Below are 23,524 nucleotides of genomic sequence, written 5' to 3'. Positions count from 1 at the left end.
TTGTCGTTGCTCAGGGCCCCATCTGAAGTCGTTCTTCTTCCTGGTCACGTGATAGAGAGGGCTTACGATCTGACTGTAATTTGGAATATGCATTCTCCAAAAACCCACAACGCCTAAGAAAGCTTGTGTTTCCTTTTTGTTAGTTGGTGGGGACATGGCTGTTATTTTGTTGATCACATCCGTTGGGATCTGACGATGTCCATCTTGCCATTTTATTCCTAAAAACTGGATCTCCTGTGCGGGTCCCTTGACCTTACTTCGTTTTATGGCAAAGCCGGCCTTCAGAAGGATTTGGACCCCTTTCTCAAAACCTTCTTCTGCTGTGTTGCCCCACACGATGATGTCATCAATGTATTGCAGATGTTCCGGAGCCTCACCCTGTTCCAGTGCGGTGTGGATCAGTCCATGGCAAATGGTAGGGCTGTGTTTCCACCCCTGGGGCAGTCGGTTCCAGGTGTACTGGACGCCCCTCCAAGTGAAAGCAAACTGTGGCCTGCACTCTGCCGCCAAAGGGATTGGGAAGAAGGCATTAGCGATGTCAATGGTGGCGTACCACTTGGCTGCCTTCGACTCCAGTTCGTACCGAAGTTCTAGCGTGTCCGGCACGGCAGCACTCAGTGGCGGCGTGACTTCGTTCAGGCCACGGTAGTCTACTGTTAGCCTCCACTCTCCATTGGACTTTCGCACTGGCCATATGGGACTGTTAAAGGGTGAGCGAGTCTTGCTGATCACTCCTTGGCTCTCCAGTCGACGAATCAGCTCATGGATGGGGATCAGGGAGTCTCGGTTGGTGCGGTATTGCCGCCGGTGCACCGTTGTGGTAGCAATTGGTACCTGTTGTTCTTGGACCTTCAACAACCCCACAACAAAGGGTCCTCTGAGAGACCAGGCAAGGTGGACAGCTGTTTAATTTCCTCCGTCTCCAGGGCAGCTATACCAAAAGCCCACCGGTACCCTTTTGGGTCCTTGAAATACCCTCTCCTGAGGTAGTCTATGCCAAGGATGCACGGAGCCTCTGGGCCAGTCACAATGGGGTGCTTCTGCCACTCATTCCCGGTTAGGCTCACTTCGGCCTCCAACACAGTTAACTCTTGGGATCCCCCTGTCACTCCAGAAATACAGGTGGGTTCTGCCCCTTTATAGCTTGATGGCATCAGGGTGTCACCAGTGTCTACGAGAGCCTTATACTCCTGTGGGTCTGATGTGCCAGGCCATCGAATCCACACAGTCCAGTAAACCCGGTTGCCCCTTTCCTCCACCTGGCTGGAGGCAGGGCCCCTCTAGTCCTGGTCATCGTATTCACTATCCACTTCTTGTAAGTATGAGTCAGAAGTCCCTTTGTTAAGGTTGGAAGTGGAATCAGCCCTTCTACTCTGTCTGGGGAACTCACTGGAGACTGGAGCAGCAGTTTTCCTGGAAGAACCCCCTTTTGTGGTTGTTTTCCCTTGCAGCTCATGTACCCGTGCCTGTAGGACTGAGGTAGGTTTTCCATCCCACTTCCTCATGTCCTCTCCGTGGTCACGCAGGTAAAACCACAGGGTGCCCCGGGGTGTGTTCCCACGATGTCTCCTCTCTTGAGCAGAGGGACGCTTGCTCCTAATGGCTGAGACGCTGGCCCGTGCAGGTGGGGAGCAGGACATATCCTCTTTGAGTTGCTGGACCTCCTGAGACAGTTTCTCCACAGCAGAGACACAGGCCCATAGGGAGGAAGAGAGACTTTCTTCATATTGCCGGAGTTGGCCAGCCAGTTCATCCACTGTTTGTTCCTCTCCGTCTCTCCAGGTCATTATTGCCAATGAGTTTGCATGTGACGCTGGTGCGCTCCGTACAAACTTCCGCCACATGGGTCAGGTGCACTTGACTTCATCTGGGTCTTTGGATAACTGCTCGTTGTTCAGGTCATCATAAATCACTTCCAGCATGGCCAGTTCCCTCAGGTACTGGATACCTCTCTCCATGGTGGTCCACTTGCCTGGGTGGCATATAACATCTTCCTTGAAGGGATACCTTCCCTTCACACCTGACAGCAGTCGCCTCCAGAGGCTGAGGACTTGTGCCCCTTGTCCAATTGCTTTGTCAATGCCCCCTTCCCTAGAAAGGGATCCCAGCTGCTTGGCTTCCCTACCCTCTAATTCCAGGCTACTGGCCCCGTTATCCCAGCATCGGAGCAGCTGACAATGTGCTCGCCTGGACGATGGCTGAAGTCCTTTCGCATATCTCGCAGCTCACCCAGGGATAGGGATTGGGTGATGACCATCTCATTTACGGGTTCTGCCTCCTCCTCCTCCTGTTCTCCTGATGGCCCTGGTTCATCTTCATCCCTTACTAGACGAGCTGATTTTCTTGTGCATTTTCTTTTTTGTATAGAGGCGACTGATACCGGCGTGGGTTGGTTCCCTGTCGCAGGGGGCGGAGTAGCTGCCGTGCCTGCCCTGGGGGGCGAGGGAGCCGCTGTGCTTGCCCTGGGGGGTGGGGTAGCCACAGGGCCTGTTGCTTTGTCATCAGCTGCAGGGATGTTTCCTTCCCCTTGGGGGTTCTGAGTGGTGTTAAACAGGGCTCGGTAGGCGTGGGCCAGGCCCCAGCACATTGTGGTGATTTGCGCCTCCCTGGAATGGCCAGGGTGACAGCATACTTCTTCCAAATATTCTAATTTTTCAGGGTTCTGCACTTGTTCAGGGATGAAGTTCCAGAACACTGGGGGTGCCCATCGCCCTAGGCATTTGCCCATGCTATCCCACTCGCCCTGCCACTCATAACTATCCAGCCTTGGGGCAGATCTCTGGATGACGTTCTTAAATTGCTTACTAACCTCGGATAAAACCACAACAATATTCCCAAGGAGCACCAATAGATGTATCTTTTCTACCCAGGGATGTTCAAGGTACTGGCAAGTTATTTTAACAAAGGAGATGACATCATAGAGGAAGGTAGCGAGGGTGCCATTCTCTATTTCCTCCATAAAAAATCTCTCGGAGGAAAAGGTATAATTGCTAATGGTCTCCATGAGGTGGTACCCAAAATGCAGAAACGGCTTCATTACAAATCCCAAATACCAAATAACCCCCAATGCCAGCGTTTTAGTAACAAATCTCCCAGGCAAAACATCATTAATCACAGCAGAGCACAACAGACTACAAAACCCAGCTCCAATCTTTAACAGGTACAGTAAAAACAAGGGCATGGTGCAGAACAAATTAATATGTTAACAGATATAAATTCCTTAATATGCTCTAATTAATCTGTTGTTATCTCAGCCCTTCGCTGCCCCACGTTGGGCGCCAAAAAGGACTGTCGTAGTTTAACCCCAGCCAGCAAATAAACCCCTCACAGCCGCTCGCTCACCCCCCCCCCTCCGGTGGGATGGGGGAGAGAATCGGGAGGGCCCAAGTAGGAAAGCTCCCGGGTTGAGATAAAAACAGTTTAATAATTGAAATAAAACAAAGTAGAACAGTAATAATAACAATGAGAACAACAACGATAACAGAATACACAAAGCAGGCGATGCACAATGCAACTGCTCGCTGACCGCGTGTCACGAGTGGGGGGCAAGCCCCCCCCACCCCCCCGTTTTTATACTGAGCATGATGTCACATGTATAGAATACCCCATTGGCCAGCTGGGTCCACCACCCCGGCTGTGCTACCCCCGCCCCCCCCCCGCCCCAGTTTTCCCTGCACGTGGCAGGGCATGGGAGGCCGAAAAGAGAAACCAAAAGTCTCCCCAACAACCAAAGCATCAACGGGCCGTCAAGGCTCCTTTCACACCAAACCCAAAACACAGCACACCCCCAAGCTACTGGGAAGAAAGTTAACTCTGTCCCAGCTGGAACCAGGACAATGAAACAGAACAAATTGATGAAGAAAATGTGCTGGAGTCATTGCATTTGGAACACACAGTTTTGGAGTATCCTGTCAAGAAGCCAGCATTGCTAGATTGTTGAGACATTTTTTTTGTGTGCGTAAGACTATCACAAAAAGTTTGAGTGCGGGGTCTTTTACCAATGGCTTTAATTTGGTATTACAGACCAGCTGCTCTGCTTTGGCTGCCCTACCAGCCATCGCATACCACCACGGCGGCAAGATGGAGCCTAACAGCAGGGATGGTTTGCCATTGCTGCCGTGCTTTAGCTGTAGGAGGCTGTAAAGCTACTTGTGAGGGAAGGCTGCCAAAAAAAGAGTACTGGCATTCAGTAATCCTCCTTGGAATTCTCTTTACTGAGCATTTCAAAGTGGCTTTTGTATTACGCGTGAAAATATGACCCATATGTGTAGCCACAGAGAAGTATCTTGTCATGCTGTATCCTCAACGAGCTAAAATGACATGTTCTGCAGTGAGAAATGAGGAAATGTGTCTTAAAGGGAAGAAAAGAAAAGGGTAGTGGTGTGTCACTACGTATATTTGCAAATGGCAAATTGTTATCCACAGTTCAGTAGGGGTGTTTCACTTATGACGTTGTATAGATTCGTTCTCCATGCTCTCTTGGTTCATAGCTGATTCTGATTGTAGGTGGGTGCTGATAGTTTGCAACTGGCAACCAATGCTAGCACCTAAGCAATGTGAGAGTTCAGAAAATAAAAATGTACATCAACATCAAAACTTACCTGAAATGAGAATGATCTGAAAGAGGAGCCACAATAATACAGGTAGGACTAATCCGTGAAATGTAATGACAATAGAAACCTGAAGAATTTTTTTTATGAGGCAGCTTTTACCAGGTAGCCTAAATATTGCCAAGGTGGACAGAAATTATTGACAACAATGAGGAACTGCTTTCTAAATTCTCGAGTTTTACTCAAGTGTTTGAAGCAAGAGATCGCTAAGAGACTCAAGTAATCTTTTTTTGTGGAAAATGGCCAGAAATGTCTGTGGTCCGTCCATCCCCACCCTTTTTTGATATATGGGTTCTACTTGTACTGCTTGTTTTAATGTTATTCTCTCTTCTGCTTGCCAGTGTCTGCCAATACATGCCTGGCATTAAGCCCCTTCAGACCAGGAAAAAAAACCAAGTTCACTTTTATCCCAAAGCATTGATGAAAGGTGGTTGTGTTTCAGCTGTTGGAAATGGCTTATACTCAGCTGAATATAGGCCGTGGTACAGACTGCTCACAGCTGCTTCACACTTCTCTTTTTGGGGCAGGCTTCTTCACCCTCCAGAGTTTTCCACTTCTCTCCATTTTAGTTTTTCTTTCCCTGCTGACTGCCACCCATATGATGTGTCTCACAAGTTCTTTCTCCAGCCAAAGATGACTGGGCATTGTTCACCTGAGATGCCTTTTTAGAATCTTCTGGTGGGAACTGTTAGAAGCCATTCACAGAATCACAGAATGGTTGAGGTTGGAGGGGCCCTCTGGAGGTCATCTGGTCCAACCCCCCCTGCTCAAGCAGGGCCACCTAGAGACACTTGCCCAGGACCGTGACCAGGTGGCTTTTGAATATCTCCGAGGATGGAGACTCCACAGCCTCCCTGGGCACCTGTTCCAGTTCCCAGTCACCCTCACAGCAGAAGAAAGTGTAGCTCTCCTCTTTCACGGGGGAGGAGGAACAGATCCACAAGAGAAGAGTCATAGACCCACAAGCCCACCACATGGGTCTCCTAATAATATGGCAGTCATATCGTTTTACCATTGCCGACTATGTCTGCCTGCTGCTCACATAGTGATTTAACTCAGCCCAAGAACTGGTTTCCATTTGACTACAGCTTTGTCTGTAGCAATTGAATAAATTTTGTTTTATCTTAATGAATTAAATATAGGAGCAAGGTGTCTGAGTTCTCTTTGTTGTTCTGTCAAAAGACATCCTATATGTGTGCTGAATAGTTGTTGTTTTCACAGATGCACCTGAAATACAACTTGACTACATGAATCACGCTGATGTGTAGAATTTAATTGCATTGTTTTACTTTAATCTTCTTCAAAGAGCCAAGAGCTTTTGAGTGTTATGTTTGGAAATATTTGCTAAATCATTTTGCATACGCTGCAGCAGCATCTAAAAAAAAAAATCACACCTTGTCACCGTATTGTGTTTTTTGTGTAATTCAGTTCATTAAGGTGTTTGATGTTGATTTCATTTTGCCCACAACAGATTTTAGCTGAGCTTGGCGATGTCTCATTAGATTTGTCATTGAAGTCTAAAGACTGATCAGGGGCTTTTAGTGTGTGCTTCTGTTCAAGGGGGGCTTTCAGTGTTTTGTATGGAAAGCACAGCAGATTTAATGTTGCATTTATCCTTTGACCCAAGTCGAGATCCATTTATCAGTTATAGAAAGAGGATGAAAACCCTGAGAAAGCCTATTCTAGTCTCTTTGAGCTAAATGATAAGGAATGCACCTTAACAACTTCCCTTTAGCTGCAGTCGGCAGGCTACACACCATTTCAGATAATAAATGATGCGTTAATATGGTATTTATTAGCTGTGCCATTTTAGTGAAAGGAGTTGTGCTTTTGGTCATATTATGAGGTGTGCTTGTAGATTTTTATTTTGCATCCTCATGGTTTCGGTGAAAATGCTAGAGTAGAGATGAATCTCTGGGAGGATAGATGGCAGCAAAATTTGAAGTAAAGACTATGTATATGTACCTATATTGAACTGCAGGCAGCAGCTCACTGTTCAAGCTTTGCCTTGGCTTCTACTAGAAGATAGTCTAACGTTTAGTTAGTGTTTCCTGCCTGTTGCCACGAATTAGCTACCTCTAAGAGGGCTTGATTGCCCATGGCGCAGAAAAATCCCCCAAGTCAGAGCTGCCCTTCTGCACCCAGGGGAAGCCTGCTTGGATTTGTAGGTGTTCTGCCCACAGGTTTGGGGGGAGGGATGTTTGGGGGAGAGAGAGAGCAAACACTTATTCCGTCACCTTCTTAGCCAAAATATAAGGCATTAAGCATTTTATTGCTGTCTGATTCCACATTTTGGATCTCCATTTCCACTCTGCTTGACAGCCATATAATGTAGGAATTCCGCAATAAGGTCTCCCCGGAGCCTTCTCTTCTCCAGGCTCAACAACCCCAACTCTCTCAGCCTTTCTTCATAGCGGAAGTCTTCCAGCCCTCTGATCATTTCTGTGGCCTGCTCTAACAGGTCCGTGTCTGTCTTGTACTGGGGACTCCAGAGCTGGATGCAGTACTCCAGGTTGGGGTCTCACGAGAACAGCGCAGAGGGGGAGAATCGCTTCCCTCGTCTGCCGGCCATGCTGCTTCTTATGCAGCCCAGGACATGGCTGGCTTTCTGGGCTGCAAGTGCCCATTGCCGGCTCATGTCCAATTTTTCGTCCACCAGTATCCCCAAGTCCTTCTCCGCAGGGCTGCTCAATCCCTTCATGAGGTTCACGAAGTTCAACAGCTTGGTGTCATCTGCAACATCCACAGATGCACATGGATTTAATAAATGTGTGTTTCTGCATCCTTGGATCCAATATTCATCCGGTGTGTTTTAGTCAGCAGCTCTCGTATTTGAATTACACTTTTACTGTCCGTATCTGTAAAAGTAGTTGGAAGTGTGGTAGTTTGATCATCATCCTGCTGATGCATTGTTGTGAAGGAAATGGTGTCGTGTTTACTTGGTGTGGCAGCAGTTTGGCTCCAGCACCTGAGTATGCGTGATGAACTTTTGAACCCGCAATATTGCCCGTGGGATTGATACTGTTTTAAATAAGTGAGCATTTGGGGTTTGCCTGGACATGATGTAATGAGATAATTGCAGAACCATTTGGCTTTTAACCACAGATATAGCCTTTTTTTTTTTAATTAATGTACTCTATTTAGTTTAACAAAATAAAAAGACATTAATCTTCAGTGTCTGCTACTTCATCAAGTAGTAGAAGAATCATAGGTTGATGGGCTGACACAAAACTCCCCTGAAACTTAGTTTTCAGGAATGCCAGTGTTATTTTTAACTGTCTCCAGCAGGAGGCTTTTTGTCTGGAAGGAATCCAGAGGTTTACACTGTAACGTGTTCAAATTCCCATAAGCTGCTAGATAGTCTTAAAGCTCTCGTGAAGTCGTTTTCCTCTGCGGTTGAAGACATCTGCACTCTAGCGTTGCAAGATAGATTGTGTTACAGTGATGATTTTTGTGTATAGCATAGGTCAATAGGATGCAGTAGTTCACTGCTCACCTCTGCTCTTTGGCTGGTGGTGGCTGGAAGATCTAATGTCCCGGCTGTGTGTGGTGGGTTGACCTTGGCTGGACACCAGGTGCCCACCAAGCCACTCTTATCACTCCCCTCCTCAACTGGACAGGGGAGAGAAAATGTAACGAATGGGTCAAGATAAGGACAGGGAGAGATCACTTACCAATAACCGTTGTGGGCAAAACAGACTCAACTCAGAGAAATTAATTTAATTTGTTGCCAATCAAATCAGAATAGGGTAATGAGAAATAAACCCAAATCTTAAAACACCTTCCCCCACTCCTCCCTTCTTCCCGGGCTCAACTTCACTCCCGATTTCTCTATCCTCCCTGCCAGCAGTGCAGGGGGATGGAGAATGGGGGTTGCGGTCTGTTCATCACACGTTGTCTCTGCTACTCCTTCCTCCTCAGGGGGAGGACTCCTCACACTCTTCCTCTGCTCCAGCGTGGGGTCCCTCCCATGGGAGGCAGTCCGCCACAAACTTCTCCAACATGAGTCCTTCCCACGGGCTGCAGTTCTTCATGAACTGCTCCAGCGTGGGTCCTTTCCACGGGGTGCAGTCCTTCAGGAACAGACTGCTCCAGCGTGGGTCCCCTGCAGGGTCACAAGTCCTGCCAGCAAACCTGCTCCAGCGTGGGCTCCTCTCTCCACAGGTCCACAGATCCTGCCAGGAGCCTGCTCCAGCATGGGCTTCCCACAGGGTCACAGCCTCCTTCGGGCCCATCCACCTGCTCTGGCGTGGGGTCCTCTGTGGGCTGCAGGTGATATCTGCTCCACCGTGGACCTCCATGGGCTGCAGGTGGATATCTGCTCCACCGTGGACCTCCATGGGCTGCAGGTGGATATCTGCTCCACCGTGGACCTCCATGGGCTGCAGGTGGATATCTGCTCCACCATGGACCTCCATGGGCTGCAGGGGGACAGCCTGCCTCACCATGGTCTTCATCACGGGCTGCAGGGGAATCTCTGCTCTGGCACCTGGAGCACCTCCTCCCCTCCTTCTTCACTGACCTTGGTGTCTGCAGGGTTGTTTCTCTCAATTTTCTCACTCCTCTCTCCGGCTGCTGCCTTCTTCCCCCTTCTTAAATATGTTATCCCAGAGGTGCTACCACCATCGCTGATGGGCTTGGCCTTGGCCAGCAGTGGGTCCGTCTTGGAGCCGGCTTTAACGGACATGGGGGAAGCTTCTAGCAGCTTCTCACAGAAGCCACCCCTGTAGCCCCCCCCACTACCAAGACCTTGCCATGCAAACCCAATACAGTGCGCTAGCATTTAACCATTTTTTTCAGATGAAATTCATACAGTAAAATTGGTGACCACATCTTGTGTTTCTCTAAAGGGGAAATGTTGTGCCCACATTAACTGTGTCACGGAAGAAATGCATGTTGTTTTCACAAATTTCTAAAGCATTATAAGGTTCCAAGGTGGAGATTTCATTTTTTAATTTATTTGGATATCTGCCATGGGTGTGCATGAACATACTGAAATTCACATGCTAGTTTAGTAAGATGTGGTGATTGTCATTGGTCATGTTAAAAAAAGAAATTGTAGGTGCTTCTGCTGCTTACCGTCTATGGACAGAGCCTTACAACTACTGTTTTTCAATATCTGTATTAAATTGTGGTAAAAATGATGATTGATTTTGACTGCCCACAATATTGTTAGGCATTTAATGGTTTAATATTATATTGCATTTAAGTTACAGACATTTTTTAATAAGAAATAAATATTGCTTAAACACGTAGCAATTTAAAAGTCAGGGGAATACAATGTTGAAAGACCATAGCTGTCTTTAAATCACAAGAAAATAGAAGCATTGCACAGTGAAGGCAACATAATCACCTACAAGGTACAGGTTTAGTATTTTGAGTCTGAATAAACAAATAATTTCCAGATAATAGTGAAGAGGAGACTATTTAAAACCTCAGTCATGAGCCATGGTAGCCTAAATTAAAGCACAGCAGTTGTTCACCTGTGAAGCATTTCTAGCAACAAATGGAGATTTGATTGAATCACGTTGGAAAATAAATTGTCTTAGGTTGTGGTCTTTTGTTTTGGTTTTAATATGATACTGAACTTGATGCTGCTTACAGTATAAATTTTCAAGTAGCACCTTAAAAATATTGTAGTTACATTGCGGCTACCAATTGCAAGAAGTAGGATGGGGAGGAATCTGGAGATTTGTCAGATAAATATTTTGCCTTTAAATACACACTCTTTGCCGTGGGTGAGAGATGTCTGGATGATTGAAAAGGTTATTGCAGTTTGTGTGGTAGATGGAGGTGACTGTAGGCATGTGGCATGGGGAATTGTATGTGGACACTTTAATTTCCTGTCTTGCCCAATGATTATTGATCAGGGTGAGACTATATGAATCTCTTTCCTTATGCCAAGCAAAGTGGGGTAGCACGAGATCATTGTAGTAATTGGTTATGAAATAATTAACCAATAGCATATACATATATATCTGTGGGGCTTATCCCATCTCCAATACTATTTTGCTTTCTCTGCAGTTTTAGGAATACAAATTTATGAGAGTCAATATTTATTCCACATGTTAAAGAACTTGCTTATCACAAGAGGGAGGAAAAACTGGTAAAAAACCAAAATTTCAGAAAGTACAGATTCTGCATGGCCTTGTTGTGCCCTGAAAGAATTCTGATGGCCTCTGTTCCCTGTGATTGAGTGCCGAAGGTCACTCCAGCAATCCCTTGTTTCTGGGGAGAAAGTTCAGTAGTGAGACCAAGACATGAATGGAGATTAAATATTTCCTGAACCTCACTCCATCCCAAAAAACACTCCCTTTGTCGTGGTCTTTGCAGGTTTGAACTGATGCAAGTTAAATTCATGTTGCTTAGGTTTTTCAGTTGAGGAAGAGTGAGATAAGCCACTTTCAGTCTTGTCATTCCGATATACTTCTCTTTCAACAAACCTAGAGGAATGTTCTTTTGAAAGAAGCATGCTGTGAATTTCAGGAGGTTCTTGCGTAAAAATAGAGGAGTTGTCAAAATATGATCGATATTGCCATTTTGATTGTACCTGCGTTAGAGAAGATTATTTTTTCCTTTTTTCTTATGCATCCCACAGGTCATAAATGTTGATGGAACAATGAGGAAAACCCTCCTAGAAGATAAGCTTCCACATATATTTGGGTTCACGCTGCTGGGAGATTACATCTACTGGACTGACTGGCAGAGACGAAGCATTGAAAGAGTTCACAAGATAAAGGCTAGCAGAGACATCATTATTGATCAGCTGCCAGATTTAATGGGCCTTAAAGCAACAAGTGTTACCAAAGTGTTTGGTAAGCATGAGCAATCACAGGATGGATCTATAGTAGTTTCTAGATGGGCTTGCTTTCATTAAGCAATTGTTGATCCCTTGTGAAGAGAATAACTGTGGTCTCATATGTTTGAATCATTTTAAAGGAAAATTGCACCTATTGTTTTTAAACTTGGGAAAATACAGTGTTGCAAAAGAAGTATGGGCTTCCAGTTTTTAGTGATATTTGACATAAATCTTCCACAGCTTCCACTACACTCTTTGAATTTTTGTGAGGAGAATTTTATTCCTGCCTCCAATCTATAGGAATCATTACTTCTGGTGCCCACAGAATTGCTCCATTTTCTGTTGCTCTTTTCTTCCAGTACAACGTCCCAGTGATGTTCAGTTATTAGAATGCTTTTTACTGTCTTGGGTGGTATAGGCAGAGTTAGCGGCCATTACAGCGTTGCCTCAAAGCACGTGGCACTAAACTTTAACACCTAAATCGTACTTAAATCTTAACATTAAATCTTGCCCTTAGCACGGGATCAGCAGCTGGAGCTCCGTGTTCTTCCACTGCATCTGCTGAAAGGTGCAGCCAGTGTTTAAGGTCCTCTTCCAGCATTTTGCAGAGGTGTATGTTACAGGACCCCCTGGCTTCAGTAGTAACTCATGAGAGGTGCGTGTTCGCCACAGATCTGTCTACTACCTGCAACACTGGAGTCTGAGCATAGCCGTAAACGGATTCGTTGGTCAGCTGTTAAAAGTATTGAGAATAGTTGCAACAGAATCACATAAAGTAGGTTGCCAAATTACACCCTGCCAGTACATGGACTTCCAGCCTTTCAGGAAGCTTTACTTAAAGGATAATCAAGTCCTCAAGCTGCAAGTTACGGCATCGGTCTGAAATACCTATATCCTAAAAAGAGAAAATTAAAAGAAACCTGGTTGAGGCTGATCTTGGAGATTTTTTTTTTTTGTGGTAACAGTCTTTAAATATCTAAATCCTTAGTTCCAACAGGTGGAGAAAGGCACTCATTTATCTTTTGGTCCTTACTTTCTCCTCCACATTCCCTCCCCATCTGGTCATGGTTGTTCACAGGAAAAAATAAGTGTGAGATTGTGGTGATCTTATTGGAACTGCTTCTGGTAATGAATCTTCTCAGCTTTAAATTAAACAGCTGGGAAAGAACTGCAGTTATCCAGCTCTTTTCTCACCATTTTGTATCACTGAACATTTGTAAAACTGGTGGTTTCAGAGAGATACCAAGATGCGGTATTTGGCCAAAAATAACCAAGCTGAACACGTATGTAATTACCTGCCTTCAGTGAAGAAATTTAGTCTTTGGGGAAACTAGGAGGATATGTTTGTAGCTGTTATTTGTACTATAGGAGGGATAGGACCAGCTTCCTAACCCTTGGGTAAAGGAAAGAAAGAGTTTTGAATGTTTTTTTTAGAATTCCCTGTTGACAACCCATAGTGTTAACTTCTTTTGAAAAATTACAATTACACTGCGTTTCCGCTTGGCCTCCCCCGCTTCCCTTTCCCCGCTACCTCCACAATACACCAATATCTGTTTTGTTTTGGTTTTTTTTAAGGAACTAATTCATGTGCAGAGAACAACGGAGGCTGCAGTCATCTGTGTTTCTTTACACCCCAGGAGACCAGATGTGCCTGTCCCATTGGCCTTGAGCTGCTGAGTGACATGAAGACTTGCATCATTCCTGAAGCCTTCTTAGTTTTCACAAGCAGAGCAGCAATTCATAGGATTTCCCTTGAAACCAATAATAATGATGTTGCTATTCCTCTTACTGGAGTCAAGGAAGCATCTGCTCTGGATTTTGATGTCTCTGATAACAGAATCTATTGGACTGATGTTAGTTTGAAGGTATTACTGACGTGTGAATTCCCTGAATATAAAGCCACAGAGCAGTTACTTTGATCTAACAAAGGTCTCTGTTACATGATCTGTCCTGCAGTTGCTAATGTTGTCATTGAATTGCACCCAAGGACACTTGCAGACGAAGACTGTTGCATTGTTGAATGCACAGTTGGGTGACAGGCATCTTCCTGCTTCAAAAAAAATCGAAAGTGGTGTCTGCTCGTATGAAATGCCTAAGTCTCGGATGCTGCATGTCTTGCGTCCATATATGTATCTATTGTAGAAAGGCTGTTTTCATGTCACATGGTAGAGTAATTTAAACATTAAGCTTGGCAACCCCCTGGGCTTTCTAGCCCCTTCCAGTTTTGACTTGGAAGGCAATCTTACTCAATACTAACATTTGGCAAGTGAACTTTCATTGGTTGCTGTTAGTCCGTGGCTCCAGCTTGGCACAGAAAAGGCCAGGGAACTTGTCCCGTCCCCCCCACACTGTGTTAAGCCCCTGCCTGCCCCCAGTTGTATCTCAGTGTGTTCCCCAGGAGTTTGACGTTTCCTGTGACACGTTTGCTTCACATCCAGTGCATGCTAAAGTGAGTCTTGTGCTGTTTTTTGCTTTTTGAAGTGAATTAAGTAATGGTGGAAAACGACAGATTCACGTCACTGGAACTGCTTAGCCTCTTAACAGGTTTTCCAAGAGCAGTCAAAGTTTCCTTGCCAATGTGCCTAAGCCGTAACAGGGAAAAGCTCACTTTTAGTGACTGCAGGGCACGTGCAGTTTCCATAGGCTCTTTGTGAAGACTAATGAGGGTTGTGCTTCAGCATTAACAGTGCCGCTTGTGGTGTGGATACCTTTCCTTCAGGAACAGTGCCAGTGTAATAAATTAGCGTACTGCAGACACAGTTACTAAATAAATCTCACGCAAGCACGTGAGCTATGGTCGTCTTAACCATTTGTAGTGGAGAATACATTACTTCAGCTGTGTCAGTGCGTAGATCCCAGTCTTGCTCTATGCAGAACTGGAAAACACTACTTGTTTGTGGCCTCCTGAATTACCCAGCATACTGTATTTTCACATACGTATCAGCGTATGTTTCAACACATCTGGATTTTCATTCCCCCTGTCCCCCCACTTCCTGCAGCTTAGCAGCAGGTCATGTAACTTCAGAGCCCATAGTCATCTCCCTTTTGGTGACCACCACTTCCCTGATCTCCTCCTGCCTCTGGATATACGAGGACTCGTTTTCAAAAAGGGATTATACTTTTTCTGAAGTGTGGGTTATACCTGTAAAAATATACTACATGATTTCTGGTTTTGACATTTACCTTTAAAAATATAAAAAGTCTCTTACCCTGATACATTCATTTATCAAATTATTAAGAAATTAATAGCTGAAATATTAGCAGGCATGTAGAATGATTGCTTAGTGTTGATAACAAGGGTGGGTAATTGTACATTGGTCCTGGAAGTTACCAGTGATTTACCTGGGGGTTGTTTCAGTGCTCCTTGTTAGGAGTGGCTTATTTATATGTACACAGCCCTTGCCCTGTGACCTGTTTTGTTGAGTGTGTGTTAACTCAAATGTAGATGGGATCAGCAAGCTTGTTCCAGGTGACTGATCGCGAGAAACAATTTAATTCAGATTTCTCTGAATTGAGATGTGTTTCTGAGACTTAAAACATTACAGTGAATTAAGTAATTAAAAAAAAAACAACTTTGTGTGTGCAAATAGAAGAGAGGGAGAAGGGGCAAGGAAGAATCTGCAGATACATAGTGCTTTCTGAAAATCATATCCTTTGAAGATGTCTTGGACTGGTCATCAGAAACCACTAGCTTTCTGAAAATTCAGGTCTTTTTATCCTGTGAATTGCTGTATCTTTTTTGACAACAGAAATTTATTTTTAAAAATGTAACACTGGCTGATTTTTTTTACTGATTTCTTTTTGTACACTAAACTTCATAACAATTATTTCTTTTTATTTCAGTGGGGTATCCGTAAATACTGTAATACTTTTACGTAACTGTTTTCCAGACTATAAGCCGAGCTTTCATGAATGGGAGTTCTGTTGAACATGTGATTGAGTTTGGGCTAGATTATCCTGAGGGAATGGCTGTAGACTGGATGGGCAAGAACCTCTACTGGGCAGATACTGGAACCAATCGCATTGAAGTATCCCGCCTGGATGGACAGCATAGGCAGGTCCTTGTGTGGAAGGACTTGGACAACCCAAGGTCTCTGGCTCTTGATCCTACGAAAGGGTAAGGGACAGTGTTGTTTTTCAAAGCTTTGTGTGCATATTCTTGTACATGACAAGTTAATTGACAGTTTATATAGCTCCATTTCTTCGGGGTCTTTGAAAAGACGATAAACGCTCCACAACCCTATGGGGTTGAATGAAGAATTAAGAGTTGTCAGTCATATTCTTCTGCCTTTGTCTAAAAAAGGAGTACTGTAATACTGCACATAACCACATGGGTTATTCCTTTTCTTTTTTTTTTTTCCTTTTAAAAGATCTGAAAATAAATTTAGAAAAATCAAAGCACGCAGCTAAACACAATCTTACCTAGCTGATGTACTCTTTTTGTTCCGCTTCTCATTGCAGATACATGTACTGGACTGAATGGGGAGGTAAACCTAGGATTGTTCGAGCATATATGGATGGAACAAACAGCATCACTTTGGTGGATAAAGTGGGTCGTGCCAATGACCTCACTATTGATTATGCGGACCAAAGGCTATATTGGACTGACTTAGACACAAGCATGATTGAGTCATCAAATATGCTAGGTAATCTAGTGTTATGTTACACCAGCCAGTACAGAAATATGCACTGACCGTAGTAAAGCAATTGAATAATACGAAATTGGAATAATATAATTGATATTAAATCTGTGTGTGTATTTTTCTTATGAGAGGAAACGGAGAGTTAACTGTTTAAGGAGATAAAAAAAAGGTTCCTAAATTAATAACCAAATGATTATTTATAATAATGGTGAGATATGATGTCATTTCTCTGTATTAGTATGAAACTGCCTGTGTTTTACCAAAGCAGAGATGACCTCTGAGTTTCTCAAAGTGAGGAAAACTTATAGGTTCACTGTAAACCACCCCTGACTTTTCAGTCTGGACACTAATTTTCTGTTGAAGTATTATCTCTGTTTCCAGCTTCAGACTAGTTGTATTAGTTCAAAACCAAAATACTGCTTGCATTTCCTGCAGTCTGAAAGGTTGTGCAGCTACTTCTGCCGTGTATCATAACATGTTTGTATGCAGTTTTACACATTTCCGTATCTTCCATTGGAATTTCGTTTACACAATACAAGAGGTGTGCTAAGATTGACTAAACTTTCACATTGATATTGACGTGATGGATAAAAGAAGGGAGTTTTGTTTTCTGCAGCTGACAGTTTTTGTATTGATGTTTTATAAATATTAAATGGTTTTCAAGGTTTTAGCTGAGGCAGGTATGAATTCCTTTTTGGGAAAACAGACTTTATATAAGTTTCCACATGTCACACAGTGAATCAATGTTAGGATCAGAAATCGAATCCAGAAGTTCCTGACCTGACATCCTATCCCAGTTCCATTTCCAAGGAGAGGCCTTTGTAGGATGGGAATTAATGCCTCTGGGATTCCAATGTAAAAATCAAAGTTTATGTGGCAGAACATAGGGTATTTAAGCAAACTTATACAGGATTATTACAGCAATGCTCTGATTGATGACATATATTATTTCCCTGCAACTCTGTTTGTTTTAATCTGTGAAAAGCTACCATTAGAGTGAGATATTTTTTTTTAAGGTGTTATTGTGTGTGCAGATCTTCAGAGTATAGAGAATCTACTAAGCTCAGGAAAACAGAGAGCGATGCAGTTTTGGATTCCGAGGCTATCACTGATTTTGCATTTCTTGTATTTATTGCTTTGGGATAACAACTACTGAATGGCTGTTACTGTTTAGAAATTGCAGTAAGATTGTTTCTTTATCTAGAGTTGGCTTTTTTCCATCCAGTGTCCATGATCTATCAAAGCTCTCACTAAGCTTCTGCATTTTATTTAGAGAAACAAAATAGCCAGAGGCAAGCTTGAACTCAAAACTGATTGTGGCATTGAAAAGAAACACAATATTGAAATCATCTGTGGCAAATTAAACTGGTTCTAAAGCTGAACCTACTGTTAACATTTATTTGTGGTGAGAAAGTAGAAGGATGAGCGCTGAAGCTAACAATGTTGTATGATGTCTTTTCAGTTAGTAGATTACAAAGACTTAGGTAGACTTCCAGCAAGCGGGCTCATTGGTTAAGAAAACATTATTATGCTTGGCCTACGTTACGCAGTGCTGGTCTCCTTGCCAGGAGAGATCTGAATGAGTGTTGCTGATAGAAACGTCTACCCCACCAGCAAAGAATAAAGCACTCTTAAGTGGATGAATGAATGCTGTCCCAGCTTAATCTTGGGCATTATAAGTATTACCCAGCAGGAAAAAAATCACTCTTTTGGGAGATTTTCCTCCATCTACCAACTATCAAAATTCAATTAGACAGCTTATCTGCTTCCTTCAAAAGAGCCTATCTGCTGGATTCATCACTGTGGACCAGAATTGCTCTAAGTGGTACCCAAGAGTATGCAGGATATCTGTGCCCCTAACTTGGACACTTTAGATGCCTAGAAGTAGTTGGGAAGGTTGCTTCTATATTTAGTTCTGGTGGTTTATAGGGAAATGGCTTCATGTTCTAGTTTTGGGATTTTTCATTCCTTCTCCCGTCTTGGCCAAATGGGAGAGGTCATGATGGAAAGTAGGGCAGGGGAAGAAAAATTAGGTGTTCTGTAGAATCTAGCATTGGACGTTTGTTTGAGGCAGGAGGAGATGATGCTTATGAAGGCTACATCTTCATTTGATGTAAAGTGGCAGAGATTCATAGAGGTTTATGCTTGAAAATGTTTAGGAAGGTGATTTACAGTAAGACTTCATCTACTTTAGTATTGCATCTGTGGCAGAGGCCATCTAATCCTCTAGAAGGTGTTAAATCTGTTGTGAATGTTGCTAACTGAGCGACTGAGTGTGGGAGTATTGGGATTTCTGCCAAACAAATGGTTTCCTAATCTCTTGGGGTAGCTGTATGTTAAATTGCACTGCCAAAGATTTGTGTTTCTTGAGTGAAACATCACAATTTCTCATAGCTGTTTCTCTGTGAATCTCAAGTTTGTTTTATGTTGTTGCTTTCATGCATATTAATTGGGTTTTTTATTAGCCTAAGTGATTCCTGGAGCTGATAGTATTCTTGAATATGTTTTCTCATATTTGGGATAATAAGCATGAGACATATAGAGTAGTATTTATTTAAACGACAATACACTGGCACAGTTTCAAATTACTCTATAGGCAAGAGGGTATCAGGATAAGGTTTTTGAATGCAAGTGTTTAGGTTACCTCTTGAGCAGATACCGCTTAATAGTGAATCCCATATTGATGGGATGCTGACTTGGGAAATGAGGTTTTATTTTAAAAAGGGAAGAAAAAACTTTTTCTTTATGCCAGTCACACTCTTCATTTCATGACTTGGGAATTGTCCTTTAGTTGATTATCCTTATTTTTGCAGGACAAGAACGAGAAATCATAGCAGATGATCTACCTCATCCATTCGGATTAACCCAATACAGTGACTACATCTACTGGACAGACTGGAATCTTCACAGCATAGAAAGAGCAGACAAGACCAGTGGGAAGAACAGGACGCTTATTCAGGGCCATCTGGATTTTGTGATGGATATATTGGTCTTCCATTCTTCACGTCAGGATGGCTTGAATGATTGTGTGCAAAATAATGGACATTGTGGTCACTTGTGCCTTGCCATACCAAATGGATTTAGGTGTGGCTGTGCTGCTCATTATACTTTGGATCCCAACAGCAGGAACTGTAGTTGTAAGCCCTTTTGTTTGCTACTATATTCTTCAGTGCTTGTGGCTCCCAGGTGCTTGTGATCCCTTTCAGTATAGAAAGGGAAGGGATATCACAAGTCCATGTCAAAGATTCTGGCTTTAAAGGTGATCTTTAAATATGAGGACAGAGTATGGAGTTTTATATCCATTTTTGTGACATGAATTAGGGCCGAAGATTTGTATTTCAAATCTTAGAAATAACAGCGCTGTCAAGTCTGGTCTTTCTAGTTTTACTAGAAGTGCTTTCTAGGTGATTCCACTGTGTGATTGAAGCTTTCCCAGTCCTTACCTAAGTGTGTTGGTAGTGGAAGAGAAATTCTAAACAAAAAATGTCTTTTTCTCTTACGTGTTTAATAAAGTTAGCAAAAATAACATTCAATAAAACAGCCTCCTAAGTAGTCTGTGCAACGTGCAAATGCACTTGAAATTCATTTAGGTTTGTTTTCCCCCTGCGTGTGATACTATGAGCCTGCCAGGTCACTGGCTGTCCAATAAGAATTGAAGTTTCTAGTAAAAACAGCAGATGAATAGAAAATGGACTGATGACTTAAAAAAAATAAACCAACAAAGCTTCGGCCATCCTGGCACAGTAGCATATAAGGGAATTTTAACTGGATGAAATGATGGGTTTATGAAAGGCAAGTCTTGCTTGTCTAAACTGATCTCCTTCTATGACAAGATGACCCGCTTAGTGGACGAGGAGAAGGCTGTGGGTGTTGTTTACCTAGACTTTAGTAAGTAACTGTCTCCCAGAGCATTCTCCTGGAGCAACTGGCTTCTCATGGCTTCGACGGGTGAAAAACTGGCTGGGCGGCCGAGCCCAGAGAGTTGTGGTGAAGGGAGTTAAATCCAGTTGGCGGCCGGTCACGAGCGGTGTTCCCCAGGGCTCAGTACTGGGGCCGGTCCTGTTCAATATCTTTATCAACGATCTGGACGAGGGGATCGGGTGCTCCCTCAGTCAGTTTGCAGGTGACACCAAGCTGGGCGGGAGCGTTGATCTGCTGGAGGGTGGGAAGGCTCTGCAGAGGGACCTGGACAGGCTGGATCGATGGGCCGAGGCCAATGTATGAGGTTCAACAAGGCCAAGTGCCGGGTCCTGCACTTGGGCCACAACAACCCCAGGCAACGCTGCAGGCTTGGGGCAGAGCGGCTGGAAAGTGCCCGGAGGAAAAGGACCTGGGGGTGCTGGTCGACAGCTGGCTGAACATGAGCCGGCAGTGTGCCCAGGTGGCCAAGGAGGCCAACGGCATCCTGGCCTGTATCAGAACTGGTGTGGCCAGCAGGAGCAGGGAGGTGACCGTGCCCCTGTACTGGGCACTGGTGAGGCCGCACCTCGAATCCTGTGTTCAGTTCTGGGCCCCTCACGACAAGAAGGACATGGAGGTGCTGGAGCGTGTCCAGAGGAGGGCAACGAAGCTGGTGAAGGGCCTGGAGCACAAGTCTGATGGGGAGCGGCTGAGGGAACTGGGGGTGTTCAGCCTGGAGAAGAGGAGGCTGAGGGGAGACCTCATCGCTCTACAACTACCTGACAGGAGGTTGTAGCGAGGTGGGGGTTGGTCTCTTCTCCCAAGTAACAGCGATAGGACGAGAGGAAATGGCCTCAAGTTGTGCCAAGGGAGGTTTAGATTGGACATTAGGAGAAATTTCTGCACCAAAAGGGTTGTCAAGCATTGGACCAGGCTGCCCAGGGAAGCAATGGAGTCCCCATCCCTGGGGGTATTTAAAAGACGTGTGGATGAGGTGCTTAGGGACGTGGTTTAGTGGTGGACTTGGCAGTGTTAGGTTAATAGTTGGACTCGGTGATCTTAAAGGTCTTTTCCAACCTAAATGATTCTATGATTCTATGATAATACAGGAAAACCTGTGATTGCGTATTGCCCGCTATCACTGGTGCTACTTAAATTCCACATGGGGAACTTAGTTATTTTATAATATGAAAAGGAAATACTTTCTGGGTGAGGTTGTGCACATTTACCCTCCAGAAGTACATAAACATTTTCAACTTAATAGCAAAAATCTCCAGTTGTGAATTACCTTAGTTTTTGTTGTGAATATAATTCTCTCTCTGGGATTTTGTCCTAAATATTCTTTGTATTCTGTGTGGGTGTATTTTTGACCATGTGAGTTGCATTTTCTTACGCATTCTGTTTTGCCTTGTTTCAGCCCCTGCCAGTTTCCTGTTATTTAGCCAGAAATCTGCAATCAGCCGGATGATACCAGATGATCAGCAAAGTCCAGATATCATCCTGCCTATGCATGGTCTAAGGAATGTCAAGGCTATTGATTATGATCCCTTAGATAAATTGATCTACTGGGTGGATGGACGTCAGAATATTATAAAAAGAGCCAAAGATGATGGCACTCAGGCAAGTTTACATGGTGCATATAGTTTTGTGTCGGTCTTTTTGTGTGCTTTGTACTTTATGCTTGACTTTCCCCTTCCGTCCCCTGCACCAAGGAATCATCGGTTTAAAAGTTACTTTTGCCAGCACTTATTCATGTATATTCTATTTATATGTGAAAATTACTGAAGGCTTTTAGGATCGTGATTTTAATTTGTACGCAAAAAAGTGTGATAGAATATAGTACATCATATGTATCTGAAACTATAAGCCTTGAATTGCAATCTTTAGTTAAGGATGGGCACTGAAGTAAGGCAGACTCACTATTTATACTCAGGACAGATAAATTGTATTCTAAAATCAGTATTGTGCATGCCAATTGTGTAATAATATTGTCGTCATTGTAAAGCTCTCTCAGAATGAAAACTCTCAGCTATCCAAGCTGTAGTTGGACCCCGAGTGAATGTGGAGTTGATTGCTGTGCCAGATAGGGATAGGCTTATCCACATGCTTAATTGTTTTACTGAGTTGGGGACATCATTCTTTTGCGCTAGTTATTCACACAACAGTGGAAAGAAGTGTACTGTTCTTCCAGGCAGTGTTATGTATTAACATAGCTTAACTCCCAGGTCAAGATAACAGATTCTTTAAAAACTGTGGTTTGAATAAGAATATAAAACGAAATGGAGAATGGGCAGCTGTATCTAAACAATATGACATGATATCAATGGGAAGGACTGGTCTCTTCATGCATCTAGAGGCTCAGAGGTTTTATGGTTTCCTTTAAAGGAAGAGATGACAATTTTATTTTTTGGCCGTTTCTTTTAAGATTGGGAGGAGGTATGTTGGGATGAGCTGGGTTGTGGATGAATTTTGAAGAAGTTTTGCTCTTGCTTTTTGGGATTATGCTAGGTGCTAATTGTTGTAGTCTAGCTTCTCTTTGGTACTTGCTAGGTGCAAATTGCGGTGGAGATTCATTCGCTCTGTGTTTTCCTCTACCTTGGTCACACAGCTTTGAAGATGCAGATCCCCTGCAAATTTTGACTTTCCAATTTTCACTAACTATATTTACTTAATTTTACTTAATTTTGCTAAATCTTGCTGTTTGCAGATGATGCATATTAATTTCATACCTGGGAAATGTTACCTTTGATTTCAGGAAAAGAATTATTTCTTTTTATTTCTAGGCACACTGTCAAGACAAAATAGGCATAAAGCTTTATGTAAAAAGAAAAAAGCCTGTATATCACTATGCAGAACTTGGAAGCTTAAAACCAAATTGTGGAAGTATAACTTTCACAAGTAATGCTGCGTTGGGTAATTCATTTGACTTAAACTGAGCACGGAATGGTGTGTTCAGTTTCTTGACCAATATGAACTTTTTCTGATACTGTTTTTGTGTTTGGATTGGGAGCACCGCATTAGGACACTTAAGGAAGCCACCGCTTTCCCCTCACCGTTATCATGTCACCAGAAGCAGTCACCTTTGAAGGCTGCTTTTATGTTGGGAGTCCTGCCAGCCGTATTACTGTCCCAATGGCACTGGGATTGGCTGTACGCTAGTGGAGCCTGTGTAATGTTAAACGAACAACAGAACGATTATTTTCCTTTAGGGATTTTTTTTATATGCTCTAGTGCTCTTCACAGAAAGTATTGAAGTCTATGTTAGTATTCAACATAGAGTTAAAAAGTATAGTAAATAGCATGTTAGTTGGGTTGGGAGGGGTTGAGGGTTATGATTCTAGGAACTTGGCAATAATGTCAAGTTTTGTAAGGTACATCATAAAGACACGGGGGTGAAAGCAAGGTGATGTTGTTAGTATGGGTGTGAGGCAGAGCTGCAGCCATTTGACATGTAAGCAAAGAGAACCAAGTTTCATTAAAAAATTTTAGTTGTTAAGAGAAGCCAGGACTTAAAGATCATCAATACCTACTACACTACAAATAATAAAATAAGGAGACTTTGGCGAGAGAAA

At 43.5% G+C, this 23,524-nt stretch overlaps 1 protein-coding gene across 2 annotated transcripts in view; it reads left to right on the top strand.

Annotated features, from left to right (window-relative positions):
* The window catches only part of LRP5 (LDL receptor related protein 5), a 238,361-nt gene that overhangs the window by 187,284 nt on the left and 27,553 nt on the right, over window positions 1-23,524 (top strand). For both annotated transcript variants that reach the window (XM_075162881.1, XM_075162880.1), the window contains 6 exons: window positions 11,209-11,425; window positions 12,985-13,274; window positions 15,300-15,526; window positions 15,871-16,055; window positions 18,866-19,189; window positions 21,370-21,572. In XM_075162881.1, the coding sequence (XP_075018982.1) occupies window positions 11,209-11,425; window positions 12,985-13,274; window positions 15,300-15,526; window positions 15,871-16,055; window positions 18,866-19,189; window positions 21,370-21,572 (1,446 nt within the window). The remainder of the gene's footprint in view (window positions 1-11,208; window positions 11,426-12,984; window positions 13,275-15,299; window positions 15,527-15,870; window positions 16,056-18,865; window positions 19,190-21,369; window positions 21,573-23,524) is intronic.

The sequence above is a fragment of the Calonectris borealis genome, chromosome 14, assembly GCF_964195595.1.
Source record: "Calonectris borealis chromosome 14, bCalBor7.hap1.2, whole genome shotgun sequence".
NCBI classification, from domain to species: Eukaryota; Metazoa; Chordata; class Aves; order Procellariiformes; family Procellariidae; genus Calonectris; species Calonectris borealis.
Note: the sequence above shows the minus strand (reverse complement) of the source record. Positions and strands in the feature narration are given on the sequence as shown.